Below are 21,135 nucleotides of genomic sequence, written 5' to 3' on the forward strand. Positions count from 1 at the left end.
TACATATTAACATAAGTAGAACATAGTAATAGAAAGGATAATAAGACAGTAGGACAGGGACATTAGGCACAAAAGTACACTTATGCACGCCCCTTACAGACCTTTTAGAAAAGGGGAGAGGTCGATTGTAGATAATGTAAGGTTGAAGATTTTGGGGTTGGGGGAAGCAAAAACAGAGTCAGGTAATGAGTTCCAGACCACTCTATTGCTGAAATCTTATTTTCTGCAGTCAAGTTTGGAGCGATTTACATTCAGTTTGTATCTATTACATGCTATTGTGTTGTAGTTGTTAAAGGTGAAGTAGTCATTGACAGGGAGTATATTATGATGTATGATTTTATGAACAACAGTTAAATCAGTTCGGAGATGATGTAGTTGTAAATTTTAGTATGTAGTATTTGAAGTCTGGAGGAGTAGGGTAATTTGTTACGTGAGGAGGAGTGAAGGACTCTTCTTGTGAAGTATTTCTGGACTCCTTCAATTGTATTAATGTCTGATATGCAGTGTGGATTCCATACAGGTGAGCTGTATTCTAGAATAGGTCTGACAAATGTTTTGTATGCTCTGGTTAATAAATCAGTGTTTCTAGAGAAGAAGCTACATAAGATTAGGTTTACAATTCTTAATGCTTTTTTGGCAATGCTGTTACAGTGGGCTCTAGCACTTAGGTCATTGGAAATGAGTACTCCAAGGTCTTTGACTGAGTGAAGGTCCTCTGTGAGTTCAGTTTTACCAAGTATGTATTTAGTATTCGGATTCTTTTTACCAATGTATAGGATGGAGCATTTGTTGGTAGAGATTTGAAGTTGCCAGTTGTTAGACCATTCAGCTATGTGAGGCAGAAGACGGTCCCATAAGTAACCTGGTCCTAAGCCATGTAGGGCTTTATGTACATATTTCAACAAAGCTTCATTAATGTTTATGTTTTCTAATGTGTGTGTGTGTGTGGGGGGGAGATGTTCTGCCTTGATAAATTATCAGCCCTGTTACAAGGATCTGTTTCACCTTCTGGTCTTTCTTCACCACTATCTAAATCCATCATATCAATGTCTACCTCATAGGGGCTTGAAAAATTATGAAGAAACTTATTATTGAGTAGGAATTGATTAGCATTAGCAACTGTGTCAATAAAGATCATAGATAAAGATCATGCCCACAAGATCATTTGCTGCAATGTTCTGCCTGTCAACGATTACTTCAGCTTCATCCACAACAACACAAGAGCACACAACAGATTCAAGCTTAATATTAACCGCTCCAAACTTGACTGTATAAAATGTGACTTTAGTAATCGAGTTGTCAAAGTGTGGAACTCATTACCGGACTCCGTGGTGTCTTCCCCTAACCCCCAACATTTTAACTTTAGATTATCCATGGTTGACATCTCCAATTCCTAAGAGGTCAGTAAGGGACGTGCATAAGCGCACTAGCGTGCCTTCTGTCCCGTCCTATTGTCTGTCCTATATCTCATATATCTTCTCTTCTATCCTATATCTTTTCTTCTATTCTCTCATTGAGATATTTTATTCCTATATTTTATCTTCTATTCTTTCTTTGATATATTTTACTTTGAGTGTATCCTTTATAACAGGGATGGCAAAGCCTTTTTCCCTCGGGTGCCAAAATAGCGTGCGTGCACGCTATCATGTAAGTGTGAGTATCCAAATCCATAATTCAGTGCCTGGGGAGAGCGAAAACAGTTTACCGGCCCCACTGGAGGCTGGAAACAGCCTGTTTCCCAACTTCTAGTGTGCCCAGTAGGCTCTTGTTTCGCCCCCCACAGGCTCCAAAGGCTTCCCTGGAGCCAAAGGAGGGTAAAAACGCCTTTCCCCATCCCGCCGGAGCCTCTCTGGAAGCCAAAAATGCCCTCCCAAAGTCTCTGTGCAAGCCAAAAATCATGTGGCTGGCACACAGATGCACGTTGGAGTTGAACTAGGGCAACGGCTTATGTGCCAGCAATATGGCTCTGCGTGCCACCTGTGGCAATTGTGCCATAGGTTTGCCATCACTACTCTATAACCTTCATTTTGTATTATTGTGTTTGGGACAAAACAAACAAACAAACAAACAAACAAACAAACAAACAAACAGTAAATAAATAAATAAATAGTAAATAAATAAACAGTAAACAAATAAATATATAAATGAATGAATGTAACCCTTAAGGAACTATAAGAAACTCAGTAGAAATATTTGCCTGTAGCATTTAAATGTCACTTTAGTTTGCACAACAGTACATGTATGTTTGTATTTATTTCACATTAAACCCGTGTTTATAAATGGAGTGCTTGTCTGATAATACAGTGATTAAACAGATTGAGATACATTAGCAAGTGTGCAAATAAGCCAGCTAAAACCATGATTCCCCAAGCACCAGGCCTCACATGGCCAGCGGTCCGCTGCCCATTGGGAACTGGGTAATGTAAGCGAGTAAAGCTTCATCAGCGCATGTGCGGTACTAGGTAGCATGCAAAACCATGTCCTTCCCCGGTCTGTGGATATTTTTCTTCACGGAATTGATTCCTGGTGCCCAAAATGTTAGGGGTTGCTGTTTTAAAGGATAGCTAATATTGCCCTGAGGGTGAGGTCAGCAGATCAAATTTCAGCAATAGCAGAATTGAACATTTCCATTTGAAGTTTAGGATAATTCCATGAACTCAAAGACCCCAAATCTGAGGGCTCACACTGCTTCCTAGGACTGTATTACCAGCTTTCACACACTCAGCCAGCTGGGCTCCTGGAAACAAAGAAACAAGTGTCAACATCCATTATAACTAATGTGTTATCATTACCATATCATCTTCCAATGCCAAGGAAGTAAATCTGGATGTACCCCATATAGGTTGATTTTAATTTTCAGAACTCTTAGCAGTGGCTACAGTGGTGGAGACTGACCAAGGAAGGCAGCACCAATAGCTCACCTGCCTTGCCATTTAGTAAGGTACTTAGTAAGAAAGTACTGTACTTAATAAGATAGGTTTCTTATTGTTACTCACATGGCCAATTTCAATGTATATATTAAGTCCTCTTAAAAATATCAAAAACAACTTAATAGGCCTTTATCAAAGTAATATATAATAACAGAGTTGGAAGGGACTTTGGAGATCTAGTCCAACCTCCTCCTTAGGCAGGAAACCCTACATCAGACAAATGGTTATCCAACATCTTCTTAAAAACTTCCAGTATTGGAACATTCACAACTTCTGAAGGCTAATTGTTCCAGTGATTACTTGTTCTATCAGGACATTTCTCCTTTGTTCTAAGTTGTTTCTCTCCTTGGTTAGTTGCATCCATTACTTCTTGTTCTACCGTCAGGTGCTTTGGAGAATAGTTTGACTCTCTCTTTTTGTGGGAGCCCCTGAGATATTGGACGGATATTCAAGATAGCACGGATTTATATATTAAGTTTATCAGTGGGACTCAAAGTAGTGGATATAATATACTCTTGACTACCTGATCTCCACAACAATTTTCCTGTAAAATAGATTAGGCTGTGCATAAGTGACTGTTTTAAATCATCTTGTGAGTTTTCAGAATTGAAGGTACATGTCTTGAGTCTGGATGCCTTTGGTCCTATTCTAGCACTAGAACCACTAAACCACAGGGTCTGAAATTGGGATAGCCCAAAGATTAATCAATATAAAAACATCCCCCCCCTCCAGTATCTTATTTAATCCAGCAGAAAGAAACTTCATTCACCATATACTATTTTCTTAGGAAAAAGTATATGGACTTGTAAAGATAAAGAACACACTTAAGAATAAATAATGTTAATGGACACTACCATTAGAATATATTCACCACCAAAGTGTCATTGTCATAAGACTGTGGAGACATCCATATATTTTTCTTGGCAATATTTATAAAACTGTCCTGACATTATCTTCTCTTGGGATAGTTTTTTTACTTCCAGTATAACTGGCAAACCTAGTTGCTTCTCATCTAAGTACAAACCAGATCTTATATTGCTTAGTTTTCTTCATCGTTGCCCCAAATAGGCTAAGTGGTGCCACAAACCCACTGTTTCTTATATCAGCATTGGCTCCTCTTAACTCTTGTCCATAGTAGCTCACCTGCATTCAATTTGAGCCAATGAACAGCTTTCCTTTCCAGCAGCTCCCACTCATCTTTCTGCTCTGCGGCATTGAAATGAAGCCAGAGAACAGCCAGCATGGTTGCCCATATATCTGGAGTCACCTGAAAGCAATGATGGGGAAAAGACATGGAATGAGCCTTATGTATTATTCCTAAGCAGGTATGCATAATATTTGGCCAAATGATGTTTAGTAACTATTTAATAATAAATAGTAAGTGCATGCTGTTGCGGAAAATACAGAATAGTTTGTTGAAGAAGGCAATGGACCCCATAATTTCCCTTGAATGATGGTCAATGCTACCTCCTCTCCAGAACTGTATTTTGGCGGGGAGGGGGGCATAGCTGGGAATGGGCATGGCCATGATGGGCATGGTCAACTCGACATCACTCATGCCAGGGTGATGGGCAAGTGCTAGTGCAGGACTTCCCTGAGATCCTCCTTCACTCTCATTATCTTCCTTCCTTCCTTCCTTCCTTCCTTCCTTCCTTCCTTCCTTCCTTCCTTCCTTTTCTTTTTTCCTTCCTTTTCTTTTTTCCTTCCATCTTCCATCTTCCTTTTCCTTCTTTCCCTCTTTCCTTATTTTTCCTTCCTTGCTCGCTTACCATCTTTCTTCCTTTTTCTTTTTCTTTCCCTTTCTTTATTCTGTTTTGATAGCCTTCTGCCAGCAAAAACGGAGCCTAAGGCAGCCCACATGAGGTTTCCCATGCCTTGTTTTCAGCCACAATGGCCTCCTGCACCACCACCACTACCACTTTGTTTTCGCTGGCATAGGGCATAAGGCCAGTCCTTTGCTGTTTCCAGGCTGGCCCCATGGACCAGATTTAATCATCCTGCAGGCTGGATCTGGCCCCCGGGTCTTGAGTCTGATACCCCTGCTCTATATTATGTAATGAAAACTTGAATTAAGATACTAGAAGCTTTAGGGAAAGAGACTGCATAAGATGGTTCTGCCCTTCCAGTCCCCATCATGACTAAATCAGAGATTAAATGTGGAGTAATCATGCATTGGCTTGCCTTCCCACCAATGTTCCCTCTAATTTTTTTCCAGTGCGGGCAGAAAAGTATAGTGTCTGAGCGACAGTCTCTTTGGGAATGGGCGGTATAGAAGTATAAATAAAAATAAAATAAAATAAATAAATAAATAAATAAATAAGAAAAAAATTCCCTTTTCTTATTAAAAGAAATTAATAATAAAACAAAACCAAAATCTATTACTATTATTACTATCTTCTCTTTTTCCACCCCTGTCTCCTCCCCCCTTGTGTGTGTGTGTGTGTGAACTCTTGAACCATTTCCAATAACAGGTGAGCTATTGGAAATGGTTCAAGAGTTCACACACACACACACACACACACAAACAAACGGCTGGGTTTTTTTTTCTCTGTTATTATTTGGGTGCTTTTTACCATATGCTTTAAATCAAGAGTCATTTCTCTCTCTTTCTCTCTCCCCCTCTTGCTCTCTCTCTCTTTTTCTCACTTTCTCTCTCCCTCTCTTTCTCTCTCTCTCTTTCTCTCTTGTTTTCTTTCTCTCTTTCTATTGCTTTCTTTCTTTCTTTCTCTCTCTCTCTTTCTTTCTATCTCTCTTTCTTTCTTTCTCTTCTCACTCTTGCTATCTCTCCCCCCTTTCTCTCTCTCTCTCTTTCTCACTTACTTTCTCTCTCTCCCTCTCTCTCTGTCAGCCAAAAAAAAAAAAGCGTGCGCTCTCCTGGAGCTACGAGGCAGTGATGGGGGCGTGGCCAGAACCCAACGGGTGGGCGATTGAAATGCGCGGACGAGTCGGAGGGAGCCGAAGCCATGTTTCCCGGCAAAGTTCCCCATTGGGAGGCGCCGGAGGTTTTGGAAGTCGGGGATTGGTAGGTCTCCCAGGTGGGGGGCGGGCTCAAAAAGGAGGTCCGCAGCGGCAGGGTTTTGCCTCGCCTCAACCTCCCCCCCTCCCCTCCCCATGTCTGCCTCTACTGCAGCCCCCTTGCTGGAAGTCTGGGACAAAAGCGCTCCCAGCGAAGGGGCTGCGAGAGGGGCGGGGCGGGCATTCCCGAAGCGGACGGAGAAAGCCCTCTCTCGCAGCCCCCTGGCTGGGAGCGTTTTCGTCCTGAGAAGCCGAAGCCGCAGCCGCCACCGCCACGAGAGAAGTTGCGCCCCAAGGCAGGAGGCGGTGGAGGAGGAGAGGGGTCGGATCGGGCGGGCAGGGGGCAGGGCCAAGAGGCCAGGGGCACGAGGGGAGCGGAGGCACTGTGGGGAGGCAGGGGTGGAGGCGGCTCCCTTTCCTCCTACTGCCAGCACCTCCCCGCCCCCGCCCCCCCCGGTGGGCTGGCAGGGGATGGGGAGCGCGCACCAAAGGAAAAGGGCGCACGAGGGGGGTATTTTGGGGCACGTGCGTGCGCATGTGCGCAGCTTACAGGGGACACTGCTTCCCACCAATTCTAACACCTACCATCTTCACAAGAATGCTGTTTTACACTTTAACAATGTCATGACATTTTTAGTAACAGTTGGCTTAGTTCAGATTTTGTAATATAATGTCTTCCTGACCTTTTCGATCACAGTGCTTCTGGAGAGTTCTGAGATGCATAATCTTATATTCTATTCCTCCAAGCAATATAGCATTTTCTAATCATAAAAAGCATTCTTGCAAACAAATGAATCTCACCTGCAATCAACGCCATAAGATCTCCACAGACTTACATGGGTTGGTGCTGTTCCTGAGATCTCAGTCTCATTCCGGTCTAGTATGGTGGCTAGAGCAGACCCATGAGGCCAGGAACCATCTGCATTTTGCAGGGATACCAACTTCAAAAGAAGAGCTTCTTCCTCCTGTGTTCTGCAAGGTTCTGCTTCTTTAACAACAACAACAACAATAATAATAATAATCTCAAAGTAACAGCACATTGAGAACCCATCAAAATTTACGCAGTATTTACCTTCAATTCCCTTTTGGCTGATTTCTTCATAACGAACATGGCATTTAGAAACATAGAAGATTGACGGCAGAAAAAGACCTCATGGTCCATCTAGCCTGCCCTTATACTATTTCCTGTATTTTATCTTAGGATGGATATATGTTTATCCCAGGCATGTTTAAATTCAGTTACTGTGGACTTACCAACCATGTTTGCTGGAAGTTTGTGTCAAACATCTACTACTCTTTCATTAAAATAACATTTTCTCACGTTGCTTTCCCCCAACTATCCCCAGATTGTGCCCCCTTGTTCTTGTGTTCATTTTCCTATTAAAAACACTTCCCTCCTGGACCTTATTTAACCCTTTAACATATTTAAATGTTTCGATCATGTCCCCCCTTTTCCTTCTGTCCTCCAGACTATACAGATTGAGTTCATTAAGTCTTTCCTGATAAATTTTATGCTTAAGACCTTCCACCATTTTTGTAGCCCGTCTTTGGATCCATTCAATTTTATCAATATCTATCTGAGGTCTCCAGAACTGAACACAGTACTCCAAATGTGGTCTCACCAACGCTCTATATAACGGGATCACAATCTCCCTCTTCCTGCTTGTTATACCTCTAGCTATGCAGCCAAACATTCTACTTGCTTTCCCTACCACCTGACTGCACTGTTCACCCATTTTGAGACTGTCAGAAATCACTACCCCTAAATCCTTCTTTCCTGAAGATTTTGCTAACACAGAACTGCCAGTACAATACTCAGATTGAGGATTCCTTTTTCCCAAGTGCATTATTTTACATTTGGAAACATTAAACTGCAGTTTCCATTGCTTTGAACACTTATCTAATAAAGCTAAATCATTTGCCATATGACAGAAACCTCCAGGAATATCAACCCTATTGCACACTTTAGAGTCATCGGAAAATAGGCAAATCTTCCCTACCAAATCTTCCCCTATGTCACTCACAAACATATTAAAAAGAATAGGACCCAGAACAGACCCTTGTGACACACCTCTTGTAACCAGTGTCTGCTCACCATTAACAATATGGTATCTACGCTTCAGCCAGCTGCAAATCCACTGAACTATCCAGGGATTAAGTCCAATCTTCACTACTTTAAATTACTCCTCTTCCTGAACTGAGCAATTCTAGTTCAAAACACAGAAGCAAAAATCACCGCTTCATAGATAAATGTACCTTTGATACAACCTTGGGAATATTAATCTTTTTATGCCTAAGAACCACATTTATCAAAAATATATCTTTTAAAACCCATTTAATTTTACCACGATAGCTTAGACAAATGTCTAAACAAATGTGTTTGATAAATGGAAGAACTTTTACTGGGTATGAACATAAATATTTACTTAAAATTTTTTTTTTTAATCTAGACTACCTGTAACTGAAACATTAAATTTCTAGTTCATTAATCTGAATAAGATACTTGGAATAAGATCCTTTCTGTGATATTTGATTACTAACGTGGAACTTTAAATAGATTTAAAAACATGATTTTGAGGAGCAAATTTCTAAATTTCAAACTTATCTGGTATATATCATCCCCTCTTCCTTGCTCCCATTCCTTAGTTTTAACTACAGGTAGTTCTTGGTTTACAACCATAGTTAGGAATGGAGGTAGTAGTTAAGTGAGTCATGCTCAACTTTACAACATTTCCCCCCCACAATTTTTCACTGAATCACCTTCAGAGAAACTTTAGAGAAGAGATTTTGGGAGGCATGAATCACATGTATCCCTTACAGTTTTTCTATTCTTACAAGATTGAAAATTCTGGGATCTGGAGTGGTTGCAATATAATCCAATATAATCCACATAGATACAATGTGTTAAAAAGTGCTATTGCTAACATGTTGTAAGCCGCCCTGAGTCTAAGGAGCAGGGCGGCATAAAAATCGAACGAATGAATGAATGAATGAATGAATGAATGAATGAATAAATGAATGAATAAATAAATAAAATCACCTTCACCTTCATATTCATCATCTCCACAATCATCCACTCCGAATATTTGGAGAAGGGCGGCACGGAAGTCTAATAAATTATTATTATTATAATTAATTATTATTAATTAATTAATTATTAATAATTAATATTAATATTAATATTATTTTAGAGGGGAAAAAAGATAAACATTCCTACAGGAGATGCTGGAATTGAAATTGACACATCTTAGAGTTGCTAAGGTTGAAAAAAACATACTAAAGTATAACTTACACTTTACAATCAACCATTCTCTGAATAGCAGGTTTATAGAAGTTATAATTACTAACTATAAAACTGCTTGTTTCATACTCTCTGTCACCATGTCACAATAGTTTTAACTACAGATAGTTCTTGGTTTACAACCATAGTTAGGAATGGAGGTAGTAGTTAAGTGAGTCATGTTCAACTTTACAACATTTCCCCCCCACAATTTTTAACTGAATCACCTTCAGAGCAACTTTAGAGAAGAGATTTTGGGAGTCATGAATCACATGTATCCCTACAGTTTTTCTATTCTCACAAGATTGAAAATTCTGGGATCTGGAGTGGCTGCAATATAATCCAATATAATCCACATAGATACAATATCCATTGTTAGCTTTGTACAATGACTGACAGGAATTACCTAGATTGGGCTTATGTGACATCTTGTTCATGAATTTTTTGTATAAATAAAGAGAGCCGGGGTGGTGCAGCAGGTAGAGTGCTGTACTGCCACTGAAGCTGACTGTAGATCTGTAGGTCAGCGGTTCAAATCTCATCACCAGCTCAGGGTTGACTCAGCCTTCCATACTTACGAGGTGGGTAAAATGAGGACCCGGATTGTGGGGGCAATATGCTGGCTGTGTTAAAAAGTGCTATTGCTAACATGTTGTAAGCCGCCCTGAGTCTAAGGAGAAGGGCGGCATAAAAATCAAATGAATGAATGAATGAATAAATAAATAAATAAAATCACCTTGATTTTCATATTCATCATCCTCACAATCATTCATTCTGAATCCTTGGAGAGCATCATCATACGAGTCTAATAAATTATTATTATAATAATAAATTATTATTATTTTAGAGGGGAAAAAAGATAAACATTCCTACAGGAGATGCTGGAATTGAAATTGACACATTTTAGAGTTGCTAAGGTTGAAAAAAAAACAGACTAAAGCATAACTTACACTTTACAATCAACCATTCTCTGAATAGCAGGTTTATAGAAGTTATAATTACTAACTATAAAACTGCTTGTTTCATACTCTCTGTCACCAGGTCACAATAGTTTACATTTTGTTATCTGTAACTTCAAAATAAGATATTCAGAGGAACAAATATTAGGCATTGTCCTCAAGATCCAATTTTATACAAATAATATTCTACATTTATTTATTTATTGTATTGATACAAATGAATGCATCCCATGTTTGATACCCATATAGAAAATAAAGGAAGTTAATGAGAATAGCATTTCTTTGGTTTGCAAAATGACCAATATGCATTACCTTGCTGCATGAGATCCCAACATACTCCTCCCTTTAGAGTTTGATCAAAACCTTGATGTGTAAATGATGATAATCCTGCATTTAAGAATAATCTTGATGACCCCATGGAAACTGCAAATATATCAGAGTAAAATAGAACACAGGAAAACATTTTTGCAATAGAAATTGTATTAAGCCAAGATAAATTTTTCCTTCTCTTTATGTCCTGTTCCTCCATGAACTGTAGATGGACAAAATCAGTATTTCTCAGTCTTGGCAACTGTAAAATGTGTGGACTTGAACTAGTCAGGTGGAAATCTACACACAGTATCTTAAGAGTTGCTAAAGCTGAGAAATACTAGACTTATACTGTACACCACTTCACAGTGCTTTGCAGCCCTCTCTAAGTGGTCTACAAAGTCAGTCTATTGCTTCCAACAATCTGGATCCTCATTTTACTAACCTCAGAAAGATGGAAGGCTGAATCGACCTTGAACTGGTTAGAATCAAACTCCTGGTAGCTGGCAGTCAACAGAAGAAACATAGAAACATAGAAGACTGACCGCAAAAAAAGACCTCATGATCCATTTAGTCTGCCCTTATACTATTTTCTGTATTTTATCTTAGGATGGATATATGTTTATCCCAGGCATGTTTAAATTCAGTTACTGTGGATTTATCAACCACGTCAGCTGGAAATTTGTTCCAAGGATCTACTACTCCTTCAGTAAAACAATATTTCCTCATGTTGCTTTTGACCTTTCCCCCAACTAACTTCAGATTGTGTCCCCTTGTTCTTGTGTTCACTTTCCTATTAAAAACACTTCCCTCCTGGACCTTATTTAACACTTTAACATATTTAAATGTTTCGATCATGTCCCCCCTTTTCCTTCTGTCCTCCAGACTATACAGATTGAGTTCATTAAGTCTTTCCTGATACGTTTTATGCTTAAGACCTTCCACCATTTTTGTAGCCCGTCTTTGGATCCATTCAATTTTATCAATATCTTTTTGCAGGTGAGGTCTCCAGAACTGAACACAGTACTCCAAATGTGGTCTCACGAGCGCTCTATACTGTGGGATCACAATCTCCCTCTTCCTGCTTGATATACCTCTAGCTATGCAGCCAAGCTCAGCTAAAAATCAGACCTCCATTTGATTCAAGAATCACTAACGGCCTGGGACTGATCTGCAATCTTTTGCTCCCAACTCACCTGGAAGGGGGACATCTCGGTGGAGGAGAGGTCCTTGAGCTGGCTTGCCCAGCTCCATGTTCACACCCACGTAAGCTGTCTGGGAACATACTACCCCAGAGCTCAGGCTTATCTCTAATGCCAACTCTACTTTCTCTTTGTCTTTTTCTAATTCCTGCAACAGTGCTTGAGCTGCAAGACGGTGAACAGGGAACCTACACAGAAAGGGGAAGGATAGGTAGAGAAAGGGCTGCCATTACATCAAAGTCTTAACTGATTTTCAGTTCCTTCTATTCTATTCTATTTGTATCCCACGGACCACTACATTCATAATTTTAAATCCCACAGACCACTAATATGATCTGCTTAATGACTAGTTAGATGGTTATGTGACTGGGTGGGTATGACACCTCAATGTCATTCACATCGAGGGGAACCTCGCCAACTTCTATTTGCCCCTCCCCTCCCAGCCACTCGTCTCCCCACCTGGGCTCCTTAGGGCCTCAACAGGAAGCAAAAAGACCCCAAAGGTGGAGAAACTCTGCAGCAATACAAACTTTCATTGGACGTATTTGTCCCAGGGGCCAGTTAGTGACCGCTGTTCTATATCATGGGTGTTATGTTTGTAAGTTGTTAGAATAAAGGTGATTGCTGATTGGAGCAGGGTGGCCAATAAGAAGCTTGCTAGCGCAACCAATGGGAAGCCTGAGAGCGACCAATAAGGAGCCTCCGGGCTCAACCAATAGGAAGCTCCAGCGTGAAGTCTTGAAACATTGTCACCAATCCCTGCGCTAGTAACAATGTATATAAGGTGCAGTTTTGGCCGCTTGTTTCCTAAGTCGCTACCTGCCTGCGAGCTGGTCACTTTAGATGTTCCTGATTATTAAATAAAGAGCTGTTATCCTCTTCATCGGCGTCTAGCCTCTGATTTAACAGTGGCGACGAGGGGTTCGAGTCTTTGCATTCCAGAGATGGCTTCAGCAATGCCGCACGCATTGCCCTTCTTCAACCCCGACAAGGATACGTGGACGGCATATATGTCCAAATTTCACATCTTCCTCCAAGCTAGCAACCTAGACGATGCATCGGACAACAGAAAATGAGCTATATTCCTCCATTACTGTGGTCCAGCGATCTACAACCTAGCTACTACGCTCGCAGATGGAGAATCCATCGAGAGCATCTCCTGGACGGCTCTGCAAGAAAAGCTCGCAAACCACTTCCAGCCAACGACTCCTGCTCGCATCCGCTGAAACAAATTCTCCCAGTTGAAGCAGGCTGAAGGTGAGTCAATCAATGACTTTGTCACCTGACTACGGGCCTTACTTGCAAAATGCAAATACAAAGACCCAGAAGAACAGCTAATTGACCGTCTCATCTTCGGCATGAGAAATCTAAACCTTCAGAAAAAATACCTCATCGACGAGGATGCCTCCTTACAAGACATCATAAAAGCTGTCAAAGCCGCAGAAGTCTCCGACACATCTGCCGCTGAACTCAAGCGATCAGAACCAACAGTAAACAAGGTAGCCGAAAACAACCCTACAACCACCGAAGACATCGCTGCACAACCTCCCGACCCAGCGACAGAGGAGGACTACTGTCTTCAGATTCGCTGCCCACCGCAATACAACAACCCAAGGCGACCTTTTCCTCCATGCTTCAGTTGCAACGGCTCACACGCCCGATGCAGATGCCCATTCAAGGATGCCCTCTGCCGTCGTTGCCATAGAAAAGGGCACATCGTCGAGGTTTGCCGAGCACCTTTGCCAGGGGATTTTTCCCAACCCTGGCAGCGCCAACCAACCGCGTCCAGAAATTTCAATGCTCCCTATAACCATGGGAACTTCAAACAGACCACCGGTTTCCACCCAGGATTCCGCAAAGGTAATTCCCCATTCCCCATTAACTATAACTCTTCACCAACGCAGGGGAAACTTTTTACCTCACTTTTGTTTAACAATTGACCCTGCAAAATGGAAATTGATACGGGATCATGCCATTCCACAATGCCGTGGCATAAATTTCACCTATACTTGCCACACATTCAAAAGGAACAATTAATTCCTTGGACTTCCGGACTTTCAGATTTTCAGGGAAATGCTATTCCTGTGTTGGGGTCTATCAATGTACCTGTATGTTGTGAAGGTTTTAAGGGAATGTTGCCGCTAATTATTGTAGATGGGCCTAGACACACTTTGTTGGGATTAGACTGGTTGCAGCTGCTGGGTATGGGCATTACGGGAATTCACTCCATTGCCAACTCGAATTTACCCCTGATAGAGATAATGAGGGAATTTGCTGATGTATTTGAACCAGGACTGGGCACATACAAAGGCACCCCAATCTCATTTAACCTTGACCCCCACAGTGGCCCCAATTCATCTCAAACCCTGGAGGGTACCCTTACCGCTGCTTCCAAAAGTCGACCAACAATTAGACAAATTAATTGCCCAAGGAATCCTAGTACTGATTGATCACGCTAAGTGGGAGACCCCAATCGTCCTTCCTTTAAAACCAGACGGCTCAGTCCGAATATGTGCTGACTACAAAGCGACAATTAACAGAGCTTTGCAGCACAATGCCTACCCAATACCAGTAGTGCAACATCTATTGCACACATTAGGCAATGGCTCCATTTTCGCCAAAATCGATTTAGCTCAGGCATACCAACAATTACCTGTCTCAGAGGAAACGGTGAAAATTCAAACAATGGTAACTCACCGGGGGGCATTTAAATGCACCCGATTACAATTCGGAGTTGCAATCGCACCAGGCATCTTTCAAAGCCTTATGGAGTGCCTATTAAATAAAATCCCCGGAGTGGTGCCATATTTCGATGACGTACTAATCTCTGCAACATCAACTCCCCAATTATGGGAAAGAATCCGAAAAGTGCTAACAAAATTCCAGGAAACCGCATAAAACCAGATAAATGCTCATGGGCAGTCCCCAGTGTTGAATTTCTAGGGTTCTCTATAGACAGGGAAGGCATCCATCCAACAGAAGAGAAAGTACTAGCCATAAAAAATGCCCCTGTCCCGACAAACAAGGCTGAGTTACAATCATTTTTGGGCTTACTAAACTTTTATTCCATATTTCTCAAACAGAAAGCCATGGTAGCGGAGCCTCTCCATCGTCTACTTAAACAAGGCACAATCTGGACATGGGGACCCACCGAACACAATGCCTTCCAAGCAATTAAAAAATTACTATCGTCAGACAGTGTTATTGTACAGTATAATATTACCATGCCTGTAACCTTAACATGCGACGCCTCCGCCTTTGGGATAGGAGCCATCCTCAGTCATACATTTCCAGACGGCACCAATGCTCCCATTGCCTCCAGCAGAAAGAAATTACTCCCAATTAGACAAAGAGGCACTAACATTGGTTGCAGGTGTTAAAAAATTTCATGGATATTTGTTCGGCCGCTCATTTACCTTAATCACGGACCATAAACCCCTATTGGGAATTTTAGCGGGAGATAAACAGACCCCCACATTCCTCTCCCCAAGGATGACCCGTTAGACAATATTCTTAGCGGCATACAATTATGTCCTCAAGCACAGGGGAGGGAAGGAAATTGGCCATGCGGATGCCCTGAGCAGATGCCCCCAGGCAGATTTAGTAAAGGACCCAGCCCCAGCCTCAGATGTGTTACTGATTGAAATGCAGGAAAACCTGATAATAACCGCAGAGGAAATAGCCAGAGAAACAAATATAGACCCCGTGCTATCTCGAGTCAAACAATGGGTTTTAAGGGGGTGGCCGGAAGAGATACCAAAAGAAACTTGTCAAGCATTTAAAAGTAGACAAATGGAATTAAGTGTATTAAGAGATTGCATACTATGGGGTGACCGGGTAATAGTTCCGAAACAGCTACAAAAGAAAGCATTAAAATTGCTGCATCAGGGTCACCCAGGCATGGTAAGAATGAAGAGCCTGGCTAGGAGCCATTTATGGTGGCCGGGTTTGGATCAGGAAATAGAGACATGGGTGGCAACTTGTAATCCGTGTCAACAAACTCTCCCAGACCCGCCCAAGACTAAACCAACGGAGTGGGAAACACCAAAGGGACCATGGTCTCGCATTCATATAGACTTTGCAGGCCCATTAGTGGGCCAATCATTTCTAATCATAGTGGACGCTTACTCAAAATGGCTGGAGGTTGTTTTAATGACCTCAACTACAACGGCAGCTACAATAAAGGCACTCAGCAAAGTTTTCGCAATGCACGGACTACCTGACGTCCTGGTCTCTGACAACAGCCCCCAATTGACATCCAGGCAAATGAAAGTCTTCCAAACGGGGGATCCGCCATGCATTAACATCACCCCATTTTGCAGCTACTAACGGCCGGGTTGAATGCATGGTGAGGTTCACTAAAGAAGCCCTTCACCGATCAACACCCGGAGAGTGGCAACAGCAGCTGGACGAGTTCCTGACGGCCCAACACATTACCCCTTCGGCCAGCACCAAGAAAAGTCCAGCGGAGCTTCTCATGGGAAGAAAACTCCGTTCCCAGCTGGACAGACTCCACCCGGAATACACCAAAGAAAGAGACAAACCAACAAGGGAGCCCAAAAGAACTTTTGAAGCGGGCGATCCAGTGTATGCCAAAGACTTTGACTCCAACCTCCACTGGAGGGAAGGGACCATAGAACGTAGAACCGGTCCCAAATCCTATACAATCCTCCTTCACAATGGGAGGATTTGGCGAAGACACATTGACCAAATAAGAAAGCGACATTCCGGAGAATTACCCCAAAATAACAATAACATTCTTCCCACAGATCACACCACAAGAGACCAGCAAGAACAACTGTTCTACTCACCGCAACATCTTCAGGCATCCAGCGACGGCTGTCCTGGAACCCTGGCGGCTGGCGTTGGTATGGCTGCATCAACATCCATAGGCCAAGGCAACCTTTACCCGGACGGAGCTGCACAGGAGCCAGCCGACCAGGAGGACAACTCCCAACAAACTGAAGTGCGCAGATCTGGGCGAGCAACCAAGCCACCAATCAGGTTACAGGATTACATAACCTACCTAAATGACTGACAGTCATTTCGACCTATGGGGGGAGGGGTATTATGTTTGTAAGTTGTTAGAATAAAGATGATCGCTGATTGGAGCAGGGTAGCCAATAAGAAGCTTGCTAGCGCAACCAATGGGAAGCCTGAGCGCGACCAATAAGGAGCCTCCGGGCTCAACCAATAGGAAGCTCCAGCATGAAGTCTTGAAACATTGTCACCAATCCCTGCGCTAGTAACAATGTACAGTATATAACGTGCGGTTTTGGCCGCTTGTTTCCTAAGTCACTACCTGCCTGCGAGCTGGTCACTTTAGATGTTCCTGATTATTAAATAAAGAGCTGTTATCCTCTTCATCGGCCTCTAGCCTCTGATTTAACAATGGTTTTCTTCCTGGAGGGTCAGCTGACAGTAAATACAGGAAAAAGTTAATAGGACTAACTAGTTGTTTTGCATTTTAATTCGTGAAAAATCTGGCCTGAAAATACTTATCCTTGTTGCCTTTTCTCTAAAAAGAGAAAGAGGAGAGCCTGAATATACCCCTGGGAGAGCATTTTTTGTAGTCTGGAGGTCACCTGAAAGAACACATGTAGTTTGTTTTGCAATGTCTTGAGCTGTTGGCTTTAGTAACCAATGTCGTCTTAACTCCGAGTCCTCGGAGAGGGGCGGCATACAAATCCAATTAAATAAATAAATAGTCTTCATTCTGAAAACTGCCAGAACAATTATGAATCCAGCCAAATCTCTTGGCTAAAGGATATGAATCCAGAGGGCAAGAGATGACACATACATCTAAGTATTGAAGTTGATTTAGGTGGTGGCTTCCTACTTTCATTTGGTATTAACATACAAAGGACATGTAATCTCCAAGAGGAAATGACTCTACTAGGTGAAAAGCACCTCTCTTTAAATCAACAAAATAGCTTCATCTTTTTCTTGATTCATAAGCTACTTCTGGCTGATTCATGTGTGAAGCGATAACTAGGAGCAGCTCATTAAAACATTCTGTGAATCTGTGAAAAGAGGCATCTGCTTCAGGATTCAGAGAAATATTTTGGATGTACTCCCACTGATTCACTCATGTGCCTTTTTAAAAGGGTTTATTCAGACTTGAGTTGTACCTCAAAGGAAGGGTTCTGGGTTCTACCTGTCTGTCTTCTTAAGCTGGAGTGAGAACTTTGTTGTTTCTATCTGAGTTTCATTTTGCAAATTATATTGAACAATGGCTGTCCCCTCCATGGAGCCTGACATCTGTATAAAAACAAAAGGAAGGAAGGGGGAAAGGAAAATTCTTTCTAAGAATTAGGATGTTCTAGGGTTAGAGCTGTGAAGGGAGAGCAACTGAATACCCTTAGCTAAGCCAGCACAAGGCAGTCTATCTTATGTACTGATGTACGGCGTACAAATTTGCATAGCAGCCACTGATTGGCTAATCCAGCGGCAGGAGAAATAAACTACTAGCTAGTAGGTTTCATGAAAATTGTTCCCTGCAACCTGCCAGCAGTCACTATTAGTTCCAGCTAATATACAATAATGGTGCTAAACTCTTCCCTTGATTCACCTCTTCGTTTACAAGCAAATCTAACAGTGGTGACAAAGGTGGTTGAAGAAGATTATAGGACAAAGGCATCTTCTGGCATCCAGGGCCATCTTAGAAACAAGCACCAACCTGTCCCGGCCAAACTAGAGGATGACTACACAAACATCTCCAGCTCCAGCCTTCTTTGATCCAAAGACAGAAGAAAGGTGAATCTACATGTTTTGTTTACACATGTTCCTGGAGGCAAACAACTTCCAGGATTTACAGACAGGACAACAGGAAGAGGACTCTCTTCCTCACCTATTGCAGGCACCAACGGACATTGAGTCCATCTCTTGGACAACCCTGCAAGCCAAGTTACAAGAACACTAAAAGCCTTCAGCCCCTCTGATGGTCAGCAGAAATGAGTTTTACCATCTGTGCCAACACAAAGGTGAATCCATCAATGACTTTATGGCTAAACTCTGGGAAATTGCATCCAAGTGTGAGTTCATAAACCTGGAGGAAATGATGAAGGACAGGATTATCTTAGGTATGAGGGACATCAACGTGCAGAAGTAATTGCTGATCTGGAGGGGAGCAAATTTAAAGATGTGGTCTTCAAACTATGGCTTCCCTGAAACCTGCCGGCAGTCAGTATTGATTCTAGCTAATAGACAATGAAGGTGCTGTTCCTGTGACTTGCCACTGCATTTACACAGACATCTAACAGAACAAAGGATTTCTTAGATTGGTGGGCCTCGGGTGGATCACTTGCCTGAAGTTGTCCCTGGATCTGGGCGTAGATGAGGCAGCGCTGACCTTGGAAAATGATCTGAGGGCCTGACCCCACAAGTTTGGCCTCAAGGCCAGAAGGCAAGTCCCAGCTCAGAGAGATCCCCGACACTGCTGGCTGAAGGGCCTTCTTCAGACTTTGCAAAGCCTGCAGGAAACAGGAATTTTATGAAGAAGCAGTATAAGATTTCAGGATCCTCTGAGAAATAAAATACAAAATTTATTTTGAAAATGTCAAGGTTGTTTCAGCTTATGAAATGGTATCTTACAAAAACAAAGCTTTAGCTAAACCAGATGTTATATTCTATTTCATACACATAAACACACACAGGGGTGGGTTCCTCCCAGATCAGACCAGATTGGCCAAATAGTTAGCAACTTGCTGGTGATGTGATGACGGTATCATGGATCCAGTTTGATCAGTGCCACATCGTGGGCACCGCCATCTTTTTGGGGGAATTTTTTGTGAAGTTTTCCATGCTTGGATGGCTGGCAATGAATTGCATGACCTTAAAAACATCTAAGTAAATAAATAAACTCATTGCCCTGACTCCTAAATGAAAGGATGGATATAAATCCAATAAACAAACAAACAAGAATAATTATCTTATTCCAGAATGCAGGATATGACATAGTGGATTTAATTTGAAGAAGAATGATTCTGATTGAAAGTCAGACTAAACTTTTTAATAATAAGAAATGCTGAGGCAAATGAATGACTATTTAGAGTTGCCGAGTGAGATCACTGGTAAGGACTCAATCCTCGAGAAGGGTTTGTGATTTGACTTTTGGACCACCCCTCTTGCCGCCACCATGTTGGTCTTCCTGGGTGTGTTCAATAAGAACAATAAGGAAAGAGACCATATTAGGAGCCCCATTTATGAGACTTCCCTGAATTTACTCAGAAACATCATTTTAGGGTGCGAACGTGGGGGTTTATTGATCCCAGGCAGAGACAGTGGAATTAGTTCACAACTGGAGTTGGCATACCCATCTTGCTTGTCACAGCTACTGCTTCCACTCATTTGGAATTTATATTGTTTGTCCCATCAGGCAAACAATGTCAGACGGCGGGACTGCAGGGGAGAGCCTTCTCTGTTGCACCTCCACCTCTGGAACCAACTCCCCCAGAGAGTTGTACCGCTCTCACTCTCCTCGCCTTTCGAAAAGTGCTTAAAACACATTTAAGTCAGGAGGGGTAAATGTGTTTTGAGGGTCATTAAGTGATGGTTTTCTGCCCTGGCCACTAGTATGTATGAGTGATGACTGATGATTGTGTGTCATTTTATTTGGTTTAAACTTTTTTACTTATTTCTATTTATGTATTGGGCATTTAAATTTTTAATTATATTTTTACTGTTGTAAGCCACCCTGAGTCCGCAAGGAGGAGGGCAACCCATCAGTAGTAGTCGAGGTTCAACTACTTCAATGCTCTCTACATGGGGCTATCTTTGAAGAATATTCAGAAACTTCAGATCGTGTAGAATGTGGCTGCGAGAGTTATCATAGGGCTACCTAGATTTGCCCATGTCTCTCCAACATTCCGCAGCCTGCACTGGCTGCCGATTGGTTTCCGGTCAGAATTCAAAATGTTGGTAATGACTATAAAGCCCTACATGGCATCGGACCAGAATACCTCCGGAACTATCTTGTGCCGCACAAATTCCAGCAACCGATTAGGTCCCACAGAGTTGGCCTCGTCCCGTCAACTAAATGTCAGCTGGTGGGCCCCAGGGGGATAGCCTTCTTTGTGGAGGCCCCGGCCCTTTGGAATCAATTCCCCCCAGAGATTAGAACCGCCTCCATCCTCCTTGCCTTTCATAAGCTTCTAAAGACTCTCCTATGTCTCCAGGCATGGGGAAACTAAGATACCCCCAGGTATATGCAGTTAATGCATGGAATGATTATGTTGTATGGTTTTAATGTGGGGTTTTAGATCTATTTAATATTAGATTTGTTATATTGTATTAATTTGTTGTGAGTGCTCTGAGTCCACGGAGAGGGACGGCATACAAATCTAATAAATAATAATAATAATAATAACAACAACAATAATAACAATAATAATAATAATTATCAATCAATCAATCAATCAATCAATCAATCAAACAAACAA

General features: G+C 42.0%; 1 protein-coding gene across 7 annotated transcripts in view; it reads right to left on the reverse strand.

Moving 5' to 3' along the window:
- Nucleotides 1-2,202: 2,202 nt before the first annotated feature.
- LOC139175869 (von Willebrand factor A domain-containing protein 5A-like) overlaps nt 2,203-21,135 on the reverse strand; it is a 34,766-nt gene continuing 15,833 nt past the window's right edge. The window contains exons 12-20 of one of the 7 annotated variants that reach the window (XR_011560586.1): nt 19,003-19,167; nt 17,853-17,956; nt 11,690-11,883; nt 10,497-10,607; nt 9,962-10,030; nt 8,986-9,054; nt 6,747-6,933; nt 4,074-4,197; nt 2,203-2,737 (exon numbers count right to left, since the gene is read on the reverse strand). Coding sequence is in view for 5 of the 7 variants with exons in the window: in XM_070767219.1 (XP_070623320.1) it covers nt 2,658-2,737; nt 4,074-4,197; nt 6,782-6,933; nt 8,986-9,054; nt 9,962-10,030; nt 10,497-10,607; nt 11,690-11,883; nt 17,853-17,956; nt 19,003-19,167 (1,068 nt within the window). In the remaining 2 variants the exon portion in view is untranslated. The remainder of the gene's footprint in view (nt 2,738-4,073; nt 4,198-6,746; nt 6,934-8,985; nt 9,055-9,961; nt 10,031-10,496; nt 10,608-11,689; nt 11,884-17,852; nt 17,957-19,002; nt 19,168-21,135) is intronic. The other 6 variants (XM_070767221.1, XM_070767220.1, XM_070767219.1 and 3 more) reach the window with 6 other exon arrangements.

The sequence above is a fragment of the Erythrolamprus reginae genome, chromosome Z (genome assembly GCF_031021105.1).
Source record: "Erythrolamprus reginae isolate rEryReg1 chromosome Z, rEryReg1.hap1, whole genome shotgun sequence".
Classification (NCBI taxonomy): Eukaryota; Metazoa; Chordata; class Lepidosauria; order Squamata; family Dipsadidae; genus Erythrolamprus; species Erythrolamprus reginae.